Genomic DNA, 12,919 nt, shown 5'->3' on the forward strand with positions numbered 1-12,919 from the left:
CCTAGGCATAGGTAGGGTGCAGCAAGATGGACCCATCGAATGTGACGAGCGCATGCTCGTCGTACGCGATGACGTCATCGCATTCTTTCCATTCAAAAGAACCACGTCAGAAAACAAGGGTTTTTTTCTGACGAGATTCTGGCCCGTGTGTACAGGGCTTTAGGCTAAGTTCACATTGGCATTAAAAGCAGACGCCTATGCAATTGATACAATAGATAGCACATAGTGCTGTTTACACTATCAAAACATGAAGCGTTTGCGTTGTGTCGCTTCAAAATTGAAGCCTTATGCCGAGTCAGTAAGCATTTGAAGCTGTTCAATGTCTATGGTAACGCTTTGCTAATGTTCTGACAAGCAGTTGCAGTGTGGTTATGGGGAGTAATGATTTGTTTATTTCCTGTAATGGAATAGGCATTTGTAGTTTAACACTCATTAAACGCTTCCAAACTGCCCATAATGTGTTTGGAGGACAGTCTAACTCCCATACTAACGCTATAGGAGCGTTTGTTACTGACCATACACTGCGCGCTGTCACCCTAGGCTGTTCTCCAGCTTTAGACCTCCCCCTCTGCTCTTTCCCATAACGTGGGCCTCGTACACACGACCATTTTCCTCGACAAAATCCATCAAGAAACTTGGTGGCAGAGCTTTTTTGCCGAGGAAAACGGTCGTGTGTATGTTTTTCGTTGAGAAAACTGTTGTGGATCTCGACGAGAAAAAACAAGTTCTCTTTTTTCTCGTTGTGCGTCTCAATTTCCTCGTCGTGTTTCTCGCCGGGCTGGTTTACGATGAGAAACACGTTCGTATGTATGCTTAGAAACCCGCGCATGCTCACAATAAAGTATGATACGGGAGCGCACCTTCGGTAAAAGTAGCGTTCGTAATGGAGATAGCACATTCTTCACGATGTAACAGACTGAAAAGCGCAAATTGTCTCTTACCAAACTTTTACTTAACACGCAGTAACATGAGATTAGCAAAAGCAGCCCCAAGGATTGTGCCAGTGGAATCAAACTTCCCCTTTATAGTGCCGTCGTACATGTTGTACGTCACCGCGTTTGAGAATGACGAGATTTTGTCTTGACAGTGTGTACGCAAAGAAAGCTTGACAAGATTCTCAACAAGCCTGACAAGAAACTCGTCGAGGAAAACGATGTTTCTTTTACAACGAGATTCTTGGTCGTGTGTACGAGGCCATAGAGTGGATGGTTTTCTAGTCCTCAAAGATGACTGGAAACGATGTAACTGATAAAGAGTGTGACACATGCAAACATCACAGGGGGTTAGCAGACAACACGATTCGTGGCAGGATCAAAAGATATTTCTTTGTACTTATGAAACAGATTTAACAAAATGCTTTCAATGGTACATATAACAGACCAAAAGAAACTAAAAAAAAGAGAAGTCTTTGTTAAGATTTACATATCCCTTAAATTTGTCACTACATAACATCATTAAGAGAGATCGCCTACAATACTGGAAAATCTGTGTACTGCACGGTATAATAAATGCAATTTCCACCTATATATTTTGGGGGTAAAAACAGATCTTTCGTCTCTTGCCAAAACAGAAGAGAGATCTAAGGCCAATCTTACACATATTACTTACAGTGCCTGTAATTAAGAACTACTGAGGAAATATTTTAGTATAAACAGTATGGTAATCTTGTATGTCTTTATTGGAATTCCTTTGAAGTTCTTCATAAGGGAAATATTTTACCAAAAATAACTGCACACGTAAAGTGCTGTGCGCTGCTCCATACTAGTTACTATAAATCATTGTTTGTATGAACATGTCTATAACAAATCCACATGAACCTACACCCTGCATTAATTACAATGTATTCTGTGCAATTCACGTTGGTCAGGCATGCTGATATTCCCCTTGTTAAGGTTGCTGATCTTTATTTAACAAAAAACCTGAGGAAGGATTTAACTCTTTTGGCCACAATTATATCTATTCATTTAGTCCTAAGATTTACACAGCTGTGCCACGCGCCACAATCCGGTCTGGCAGGGCACAAGAACTGATCTTTCTCTACTGGAGTTAAAACTTTACAAAAATGCAAAAATTTCTAAACGAGAAATACTATGGGGTTGATTTACTAAAATGCTGTTAACTTTGAAAGTAAACTTTAAAACAGAATTTGCATCAGAGCTTAGTGAAAAAAGTGAAGCTCTGCTGACTTCAACAGTATAATCACGTGTGATCAAAATTCGGTTTGCTTTTTGTTTTCATGCTTAAATTTGGATACTCTTTGCTAAGCAAAATATCACCACATTAACCTCCCTGGCGGTATGATTATTTCTGAAAAAAGGTGCTGAAAGCGGTACCATTATTTGCAAGGAAATTTGGCATTTTATACTGTAGGCCTGCAATTCTTAGGAATAACTCACTTAAATCTGACCAAACAAGAGTCTAGTAGGCATCCTGGGTATGATTTATTTTTTAAATTATAATATATAATATAATAAATAATTATAACAAATAATAATATAATTATAATAAAAATTATTCAATAATATAATCAACTCAAAATCACTGAAATTTGCTCCGTTGCAGAATTGTCGCTGTCATTATTTTATTTTTTTATGACGGATTTCCCCACAAATCGCTATCGCACAATTCTGCAAGTGATTATAATTTATTATCGCTGTTTTCTAGCTGCTCTAAAACCATTTTTGACATAAAGGGACACTTTTGGTTGCTATGGACAATCTACAGTTTGCAGGCAGAAAGAACAGTTTTTATTATATAAAAGTACATGTAGGGCACTGGGCAGACCACTAGGGACAAGGGGGATATGTATTTTTTACATACAGTACTGTAATCTATATGATTACAGTATACTGTATATATTGTGTTTGTTTACCTTTTGAATTTGGCGCCGTTCTCCGCTACCGTGCGTCGTAACGTCGCAGGGAACGGAGCTCGGCGGCACACAGAGGCACTGTGTGAATCGAGCGGTGGCATCGCTGGATCCAGGGACAAGGTAAGTAAACCAAGCTTGTGGATTCAGCGAGGCAAGCGCGAGTCTGACTCGGGGTTACCGATCGTAGCCAAAAAATCTCACCCCGAGTCAGACTCGGGAATACCGCCAGAAGGGTTAAGAGCCGGTCCACACAGGGGCGGCACGACTTTGGGGGTGACTCGGCAAGGTGATCTCAAGACGACCTCAGAGGCGACTTGCAAAATGACTTCTGTATTGAAGTCAATGCAAGTTGCCCCAAATCGCCCCCAAAGTCGTACAAGAACCTTTTTCTAAGACATAGCGACTTGAGTCGCTCCTATTAGAACGGTTCCATTGACTAGAGCGGAGCGCGACTTGTCAGGAGGCTAAGTCGCCTGACGAGTCGCCCCTGTGTGAACCGGCTCTTACTAAGCTCTGGGGCAAATTCCTTTACAAAATGTCCCTTGTAAAAGTGGACAGCCTATTTGTCTTTAGTAAATAAAGCCCAATATCTCTTCTGCAATTTAAGATTAAGAAATTTTACTTGCCCCTTTACAATCTTTTTTTTTTTCCAATACTTTATTTTTGCAAAAAAACATACAGTAAAAACCAAACTCAAGTGGAGGATCCCGAAAAACTTAAAGAACAAGGAATGGTCCAGTTCACAGAAATTGCTATCCTCGTAATCTCATTAATTAACTAAAGTACAGACTGCAAATGGCCAGATCTAAGGAGTCTCTGTATCCCATATGACAAGTTGTCCACGCTCAAGATCGTGTGTTGAGAACTTCAGAGAATTAGGGTAAACCCATACGATCCATACAAAAAAGAGAGAAGAAAACAAAGCAAAAAAAAAAAAGGGGGGATGAGAAAAGGAGAGGAGGGGGAAAGAGAGAGAGAAGATAGAGAAGATGAAGGGAGCAGGTGAGGAAGGGGGTGGGGCAGAGACAAGAGTAAAGTTATTTTTTAACAATGTACACTGGGCTGCGCATGTCCACATTTGTCATATGTTACAAATGAAATTTCCTCTGCAGAGTGCACCCCCTTATACTTATCTAACCTGTGATCATTTTTTATTTTTTAATAAAGTAATTGTCAAAAACTGCATCTGTGTTTTTATTACTTTTTGACACTTTTTTTGTGAAAGGGTAGGGGTACTATGTACCCGATACTCATTCACGTAGGGAGGGGCTTGGATCTGAGGGCCCCCTTGTTAAAGGGGGTTTTCAGATTCCAACCCCCCCCCCCCCCCCCCGGCTGCAGACCCCCACAACAACTGGCCACGATTGTGAGGCTGCATGCCCGGATAAGGGTCTGGTATGGATTTTGGGGGAGACCCCAAGCTGTTTTTTCTTTATTTTTTCAATAGCTGAGTGTCAGCAATTGCAACCACAAGTAATTTTTAATGGGATTTGACTTGTTTTTTCTTCTTTAGAAATGTCATTTTTTCTGCAGCATGTTCTATATGTGCTACAGATGTGCCACTTTTTTTTTTTTTTTAATAAATTTGCATTGATACATGACCCCCAAGGCAGTCCCAAGACCCCCATACTCCATTTGTGGCCAAATACTTGCATATAAGCCTTTAAAATCTGCACTTTTTCCTTTTCGGCTCCCATAGACTTCAATAGGGTTTACTGTTTGGGTTAGAACTGCCCCCTATTTGGGAGTTCTGCTGCGAACCAAAAAGGGGGGTGTTCATCCCATTTCTATACACCAGATAGGGACCTGCACTGTGAGAAGAAGAAGAGCGGTAAAGCATAACAATCTGCAGGAAGCAGAGCCTGGATATGTATAGGCTGGCAGACAAATATGGCTACCTGTACAGTATGTAAGTATAACCTATAATGTGTCAAAATTGGCCGATGTGTCCGCCATAATGTCGCAGTCACGAAAAAAATCGCTGATCGTCGCCATTAGTAGTAAAAAAAAAAATATTAATAAAAATGCCATAAAACTATCCCCTATTTTGTAAACGCTATATATTTTGCGCAGACCAATCGTTAAACGCTTATTGCGATTTTTTTTTTATATACCAAACATAGCTAGAAGAATACGTATCGACCTAAACTGAGAGAAATTTTTTTTATTTTTTTTTATTTTTTGGGGGGATATTTATTATAACAAAAAGTAAAAAATATTGAATTTTTTTCAAAATTGTCGTTCTATTTTTGTTTATAGCACAAAAACTAAAAACCGCAGAGGTGATCAAATACCACCAAAAGAAAGCTCTAAAAAAAGGACGGCAATTTTGTTTGGGAGCCACGCCGCATGTGTATTTTCTACGTGTCAGTGTATGATAATTGATAAACCCAAAAATACACACATTTCATTTACCATGAACAAACGTCTGTGCAGACACTATAGAAATGGACAAGAAAAGCCCTTCCTTGAGGAAACCGACGCTGAGCTTACTTTGGATGGACATGTTGGACCTTGTGTAGCCCAGAGCCTACAGAATACGATCTCAGATATATGAAACTACATAGAACTCAAACTGAATGATTCTAGAGGAAATTAACTTTATAATGTTGATTGATTTATTTCTATGTGTACGTAATATCCATATCATATGACTCTAACATATGTAAGGAAAGGAGAAAACAGCAGGAGACTGTGAAATAGCCTGAGGTAGCATCTTCTGTTGGAAACCTGTTATGTTAGTCTCCTACTTAAATTTGACTGTTTAATTAAATTTTTCACCTCTGTAAATGAATGACATGTTTTGGAGCATTTCAAAAATACAGCCCTCACTTCATGGGTAGCTCTATATCAAATCCTCTAACACGGAAAAAAAGCCCTGCTGAACATTTGACTTAAATGGGTTGTAAAGATAAATGTCTTTTCACCTTAATGCATCCTATGCATTAAGGTGAAAAAACATCCGACAGCACCGGCCCCCACCGAACCGATGTTTTACTTACCTCACCCCCTCATTCACGCTCATCCCCGTCATCCTCTTCGGTTCCCAGCCTGGCCCTTGATTGGCTAGATTGGATGGATTGGCTGGCGCCGCTGTCAATCACAGCCAATGATGTGGTGGGCCGGGGGGGGCGGGGCCGAGTGATACAGTCACTCGGAGCGCGCCCGCAAGAGATTTCCACAATGCGGAGGGGGAGCCATGACAGCCGCCGAGGGACCCCAGAAGATGTGGATCTGGGGCCACTGTGTGCAAAACGAGCCGCACAGTAAGTATAACATGTTTGTTATTTAAAAAAAAAAAATACTTTAGTGTCGCTTTAAATGGTCTAAATACATTCCAGGGGTACCAAAAAAAGTTGTTTGAAGTCTTACATTCCCTTTTCTATAGAAAGAAGCCATGAACCGAGTAGAAAAGCCTGTCCCTTGCAAGCATGCTGCAGAGAAGAACCCTTGATCTCTGTGTGGCGGCAGTGGTCTCTCTGCAGAGATTCAACACACTTCTCAACTATAGCTGTGCAATCAGCAAATCTCCTGCTCTGGGTGGAGACCTCTGCTCTGACTCAACAGGTGGCACATGAAACCTCTGCAGAGAGTCCAATGCTTCCACACAGAGGGCAGGGGGTTCTGCAGCATTGTGGCAGGAGATAGGAATTTTCTCAGGCTGTGGTTGTTTTCCAAAGAAAGCTTTCTTTAAGGCTATGCATACCTTTAGCTCCCATCTGAGCATTTTATGGCTTGAAGCTCCAAAATACTCAACATCCAAAATCTCTTGTATTACACTGGTAGGAGGCTGTTCACATATAGTGGTTAATTTACTAAAGGAAAATAGGCTGTGCAATTTGCAAAGTCCACAGTCAATATATCTTTATAAGTCAACCCCATAGTATCAGTGCTAAGATGTCTATAGCTCAAAGCCTGAAGCGCCAAAAGCTACATCAGCTACTTTTGAGGCAGATTTGTGTAATTCTGGCCCCATAGGGGCAGATCCACAAAGATCTGCCCCAGCGCATCGTATCTGAGATACGCTACGCCGCCGTACTTTGGTTCGAATCCATAAAGATTTTACGCCGTAAGTTACGGTGGCGTAGTGTATCTCAAGTGGCGTAACGGCGCGGAATTCAAATTGGGCGGGTAGGGGGCGTGTTTCATTTAAATGAAGTGCGTCCCCACGCTGAACGAACTGCGCATGCGCCGTCCCTAAATTTCCCGCCGTGTATTGCGCAAAATGGACGTCATTGGTTTTGACCTGGACGTAAATTACGTCCATCCCGATTCACGAACGACTTACGGGAAAAAAAATATTGAAATTATACGCGGGAACGACGGCCATACTTAACATTAAGTACGCCACGAAATAGCAGCTTTAACCATACGCCGAAAAAAGCCGACTAGAGACGACGTAAAGGAATGCGCCGGCCGCTCATACGTTCGTGGATCGGCGGAAATAGCTAATTTGCATACTCGACGTGGAAAACAAAGGGAACGCCACCCAGCGGACGCCGAAGAATTGCATCTTAGATCCGTAGGCGTACGAAGACGTACGTCTGTCGGATCTAACCCAGATGCCGTCGTATCATGTTTTGAGGATTCAAAACAACAATACGACGCGGGAAATTTGAAAGTACGCCAGCGTATCAGTAGATACGCCGGCGTACTCTCTTTGTGGATCTGCCCCTTAGACTTTAATGGGAACACTTGAAAAAGCTTGAACTGAGAATTTTCAAGTGTTTTTCAGAGGCTTTTTTCAGGTATATTTCAAGAATTATTGAGTCTGTAGTTTCTCCCAATGTTTATAATTTGCTAAAACAAAAGAGCTTGAAGCTTAAAGGGGTGGTTCCCCCTAAAACAAAATTCTAACAATACATTCGGATGTCTGCTTACACTGCGGGTAGGCTGGCTTTTGTTTTTTTGTTTTAGTACATACCTCGATATCGCCGTTTCCTCGCTTGGCGGTGGGCGTTCCTAGTTGATTGACGTTCCTCAGATGGGCGCATACTGCGCGTCACGACTTTCCGAAAGAAGCCGAACGTCGCTGCGCAGGCGCCGTATAGAGCCGACTCTATACGGCGCCTGCGCAATGACGTTCGGCTTCTGTCGGAAAGTCGTGACGCGCAGTATGCGCCCGTCTGAGGAACGTCAATCAACAAGGAACGCCCACCGCCAAGCGAGGAAACGGCGATATCGAGGTATGTACTAAAACAAAAAAACAAAAGCCAGCCTACCCGCAGTGTAAGCAGACATCCGAATGTATTGTTAGAATTTTGTTTTAGGGGGAACCACCCCTTTAACTACACATGTAACAGTGGAAATACACTTCAATAAACACTTCTATATGCATGTAAAATGTTAAAAAAAAAAGCTCAAATAAAAACACGTAAGAAATTGCTCTGCTCAGGTGTGAATGCAGACTTAGTCTTCATGAGCCTGAAATATATTTAGCTAAATGTAAACTGAATGTTCAGTTGCGCTTTAAACAATCATCAAAGGAAGGATAATTTCAGCTAAAGACCTGGGCAGTTGACACACATGCTGAGAGGTTTGTAAAATAATCCAATTTCTCTAACCAAACCTTCCTGTATGATGTCATAAGAAGTGTGACAACACCTTTCAGAACATTCAGGCCTGCCCACTTCCTAACCTCCTTGGAATTACAGAACATCAGTCATGAGTCATGGCCACCCTAAGCAAACCAGTTATTTTAAAGTAAAACTTGAAATTTGCCCTGCAGGGGAAGTTATTGTACAGCAATACCGCAATCTGTACAGTACAGGAATCTGTGGGAAGGATGGTATATATAGGTGAGCTGAAAGGTCAACTTCTGCCTCATTTATTTTTAATCAAAAAATGTCCTCTAGGTGTTTAAAAAAAAAAAAAAGGCTGCAATATGCCTCTTCAATCTGGAGCTGCCTCCCATGGTAATTTGATTTTATCCCCACAAAATCAACCCAGAAAACTCAGCACATTCTGTGAGTTCAGGGAGTAATGGACCCGCATCCTAATGGGAGCATAAAAATGGCACCCTGCATTCATTAATTGTGTAATATCGCAAAAAGCGTTGTGGAGGTCATCATCCCGATGCTGCTCACTACATCAAGGCGGAACATCCAATTCAGACAAGAGGAAACGAGAAAGAGGATCACACAAGTCATGTGACCAGCCTGAGACGTCTATGAAAGGTGAATGTACAAAACTTACAGAAAAAAATACAGCCTGGATGACCTTACAGGGTGAAAAAGTGGAGACGCGGGAGGAAAAGTCCAGAGTCCAGGGTTGGGCTTTACTTTCAAAATATTTATTGAAAGTTTTACAATTAAAAGAACCAACATCAATACAAAAGTACAATAGTAAGCAAAACAAATGGGTTGAAAGGAATAACAATACCCACAGTACAATACCCAAAATAGTAAATTCAACAACTACAGTATTTGTTAGGTCATCGATGTCGTTCCTCCCTATACATTCACAAGATATACCGTACATTGGAGACCACCCATCTGCCAATAGACCGAGTATGTAAAACACAATATCACCATGCTTTGGGGTAGTCAAACACACAAGAGAACAAAAGTTAAAGAGAAGAAAAAAAGAAAAGAGAAGAAAAAGAACAAAAGGAGGTCTGGACCTGGGTCAAAGGAGGCATACGAACCCTCAGAAGACATACAATAGAGACATGCATATAGTTATCCCACGGTTCCAGGTCTGTTCAAATTTTTTAACTACGTTATTTAGAATGCTAACAATGTTTTAAGGCAACATAATCCATGTGACTGTTTTCGTAGCCTGCACTAAGGCTGCTTTAAGGATTTGGAAATAAAATAAAAAATATCAAACATTGTAAACAGTTAAGTATACCAGGAGTCTAGGGAATTGACTGTCCCATAACCCCTAGAATCAGGGGGAAAATGCCGTTCCAGAAGCCACAAACCCTTGGGAATTCCCATCAGATATGGCACATTGTCCTCAGCATTTGGCAGCCCCGAAAACACAAGGGCGTCATAGAGGGGTACATCCAGGGTTGGGCTTTAATAAAAACCTGAGCCTTGCCAGGGCAGGCCAAAGCAATATGAATCGTGAAGAATAGATAAGTGAACTAACTAGATAGTATTAATTATTATAAATGCAGATGTGTTAGTTAAATTGACCCTAGAGTTCTTAAGTGTTAGGTTGTTAGGTTAGTGCTAATAGGTAAGCAGAGATGGAAAGCATGTACCAATAGATGTTTAGTAGTTTGTTCCTATACCTTATACAGAACCCCATAACCAACACATTGCATTAAAGAAAGAACAATAGGATAATCCCGTATAGAGACCCCTACAACAAACGTTGGACTTTAAAGGCACAACATGACATCAGTTGATTGACCGTCTACCTGTATTTATGTATCCAGTATTTGTACAAACATCATTTTCTCTTCTATTTTTGAAGTGTAGGGTACATACATACTGTTGCTGTAGGGAGGTCGCCTCTCCCCCCTTTTGGCTGGCCTTGTTTTCAAGGCCTACCTTCTAATACCATCGGTTTTATGAATTGTTTAAATAAATCACATTTTTCTTGAAGTCACTTGTGTATGTGTCTCATGGACTAAAGTCCACCGTTAGTTGTAGGGGTCTCTATATGGGATTACCATGTTTTTCTTTCTTTGGTCTAGTAGGATGTTGGCACACTCTAGAAAGCTATTTTGTTCCATCACTATGCATTGTGGTTAGATGTACACTGAGATTGTGACTATCTACTTTAGATAACAATTTAAAATGTTCCAGTTTATTCAGTTATTGGGGGTTATTTACGAAAAGGCCAATCCACTTTGCACTACACTTTGCAAACTAAACTTGAAATTGCACTGAAAGTGCACTTGGAAGTGCAGTCGTTGTAAATCTGAGGGGTAGATCTGAAATGAGGGGATTTTATCATCCAATCATGTGCAAGCTAAAAAGCTGTTTTTTACTTTCCTTGCATGTCTCCCTCGGCTCTACAGCGACTGCACTTCCAAGTGCACTTTGCACTTGTAGTTTGCACTTGTAGTGCAAAGTGAATTTGCTTTTCGTAAATAACCCCCAATGTCTCATACAACCCTGTGTAGAAAATTGGTGAATATGGTGGATCTTATGTGAGCCCATGCACATTTAGATTCCTGTACAATACCTTCTGTAACTGTGATTGATAAATACATAATAATGCATTGTGTTTCTGAGAACTTTTTTATGATCATCACCTCATGATGCATTTTTAGCAATATAATAAAAATGAATAAAAAAGTAGTATAACAGATAATCTGACTATTAGTGCCCCCCCCCCCCCGGGGGGTTCACCCAAAAATAAATTTTTAACATTACATTCAGCCGAGTTGTCCTAATGACAATCATCTGTTTGTTTTTGTTTTTTTTTCGTACATACCGGAATTTCACTGCCGCTTCCGGGTATGTCTTCTGCGGGACTGGGCGTTCCTAATTGATTGACAGGCTTCCGACCGTCGCATACTGAGCGTCACGAGTTGCCGAAAGAAGCCGAACGTCGGTGCGGCTCTATATAGCGCCTGTGCAATGACGTTCGGCTTCTTTCGGCAACTTGTGACGCGCAGTATGCGCCGTCGGAAGCCTGTCAATCAATTAGGAACGCCCAGTCCCGCAGAAGACATACCCGGAAGCGGCGGTGAAAATACGGTATGTACGGGAAAAACAAAACAAAAAACAGCCGATTGTCATTAGGACAACTCGGCTGAATGTAATGTTAAAAATGTATTTTTTGGGTGAACCTCCACTTTAAGTAAATAAACTACCAGGTGGTTTATTTCTCCAGGTTTACCAAAACCTGAAATATCAGTTTTGAGTGTCTGAACCTTTAAATAATATTAAATCAGCTGGCTTTGTAAAAGAAAAAATAAGGATGAAAGAGTACCTTTGTAGCGCTTTGTATGGTTCTTCTGATAACCACCTTAATGTGTGGAGCATTATTTGAAGGCGGGTGAGTGTAGACCTCTGCCCGTGTAATCCCTTTCCAGGTATCTCCTTCTGGCCACCCCAGATCCAGCATGGGTGTCGGGACATCAGTTGTTCCAGGCCAGTAACTGATACTTAGATCATCATCCAGCTCTGAGTCGTCATCACACTCTATTTTTCCCAGCTGTGAATCCACTGCAGAACTTGCTATAGAAATGGCTTCCTCTCTGGAAAGAAAATTCCGCATTTCTTCATTTTTTAGGTAGCTTTGAAAGTCATTTTCTCCAGAGGATAAAAGTGTTTCTAAGGCAGTCCTTTGCTTTTCAGAGTAATAAAATTGGGGACTTGCCTCAGTAATGTCCACAAATTCCAATTCGTCCTCAAGGCACTTGAGCTGAGAGGTTGCCATCTTCAAAAAAAAATGTTTTGCCCAATCCTTATCAACAAACTATTTAGGAATAATGGCTGGCTTGTCTATTTCCTAGGACAACCTTGAAGTTGTAACAAAAATATCCTCTACATGGATTGTAACGTGACAGCTGCAAATGGATAAACAGTATTAGAGTGATGATAATAGAGCACATTGTCATCTATGTACGCAAACTGTTTTAAGGTTTTAATTATTTGATGCTTAGCCAGAAATTATTAAAAATTTAGAATACACTCTTGAGTATAATTTACTTTTTTTAATGCTGAGTTTAGTGTCAGTTTAATCACTTGCTTACTAGGCACATATACCCCCTTCCTGCCCAGGCAAAATTTCAGCTTTCGGCACTGCATCGCTTTAATTGACAACTGCGACGTTGCTCCCAAACAAAATTGACGTCCTTTTTTTCCCACAAATAGAGCTTTCTTTTGGTGGTATTTGATCACCTCTGCGGTTTTCATTTTTTGCGCTATAAACAAAAAAAGAGCGACAATTTTGAAAAAAACACAATATTTGACTGGGGGAGGTTACCGATCTGTGTCCCTATGTACAAGGGACACAGCATCGGTCTCCTAATCCCTGACAGGACGTGGATCTGTGTGTTTACACACACAGATCCACATCCTTGGCTGTGTAATGGTCGATTGTGGCCACCAAGCACGCGCAACGGGACCTCAGTGACAC

At 41.1% G+C, this 12,919-nt stretch overlaps 1 protein-coding gene across 1 annotated transcript in view; it reads right to left on the reverse strand.

Annotated features, from left to right (window-relative positions):
- The window catches only part of FAM83E (family with sequence similarity 83 member E), a 99,184-nt gene that overhangs the window by 68,927 nt on the left and 17,338 nt on the right, over nt 1-12,919 (reverse strand). The window contains exon 2 of the mRNA XM_040325662.1: nt 11,768-12,347. Within this exon, the coding sequence (XP_040181596.1) occupies nt 11,768-12,217 (450 nt within the window). The 5' untranslated portion in view covers nt 12,218-12,347. The remainder of the gene's footprint in view (nt 1-11,767; nt 12,348-12,919) is intronic.

The sequence above is a fragment of the Rana temporaria genome, chromosome 10 (assembly GCF_905171775.1).
Source record: "Rana temporaria chromosome 10, aRanTem1.1, whole genome shotgun sequence".
NCBI lineage: Eukaryota > Metazoa > Chordata > Amphibia > Anura > Ranidae > Rana > Rana temporaria.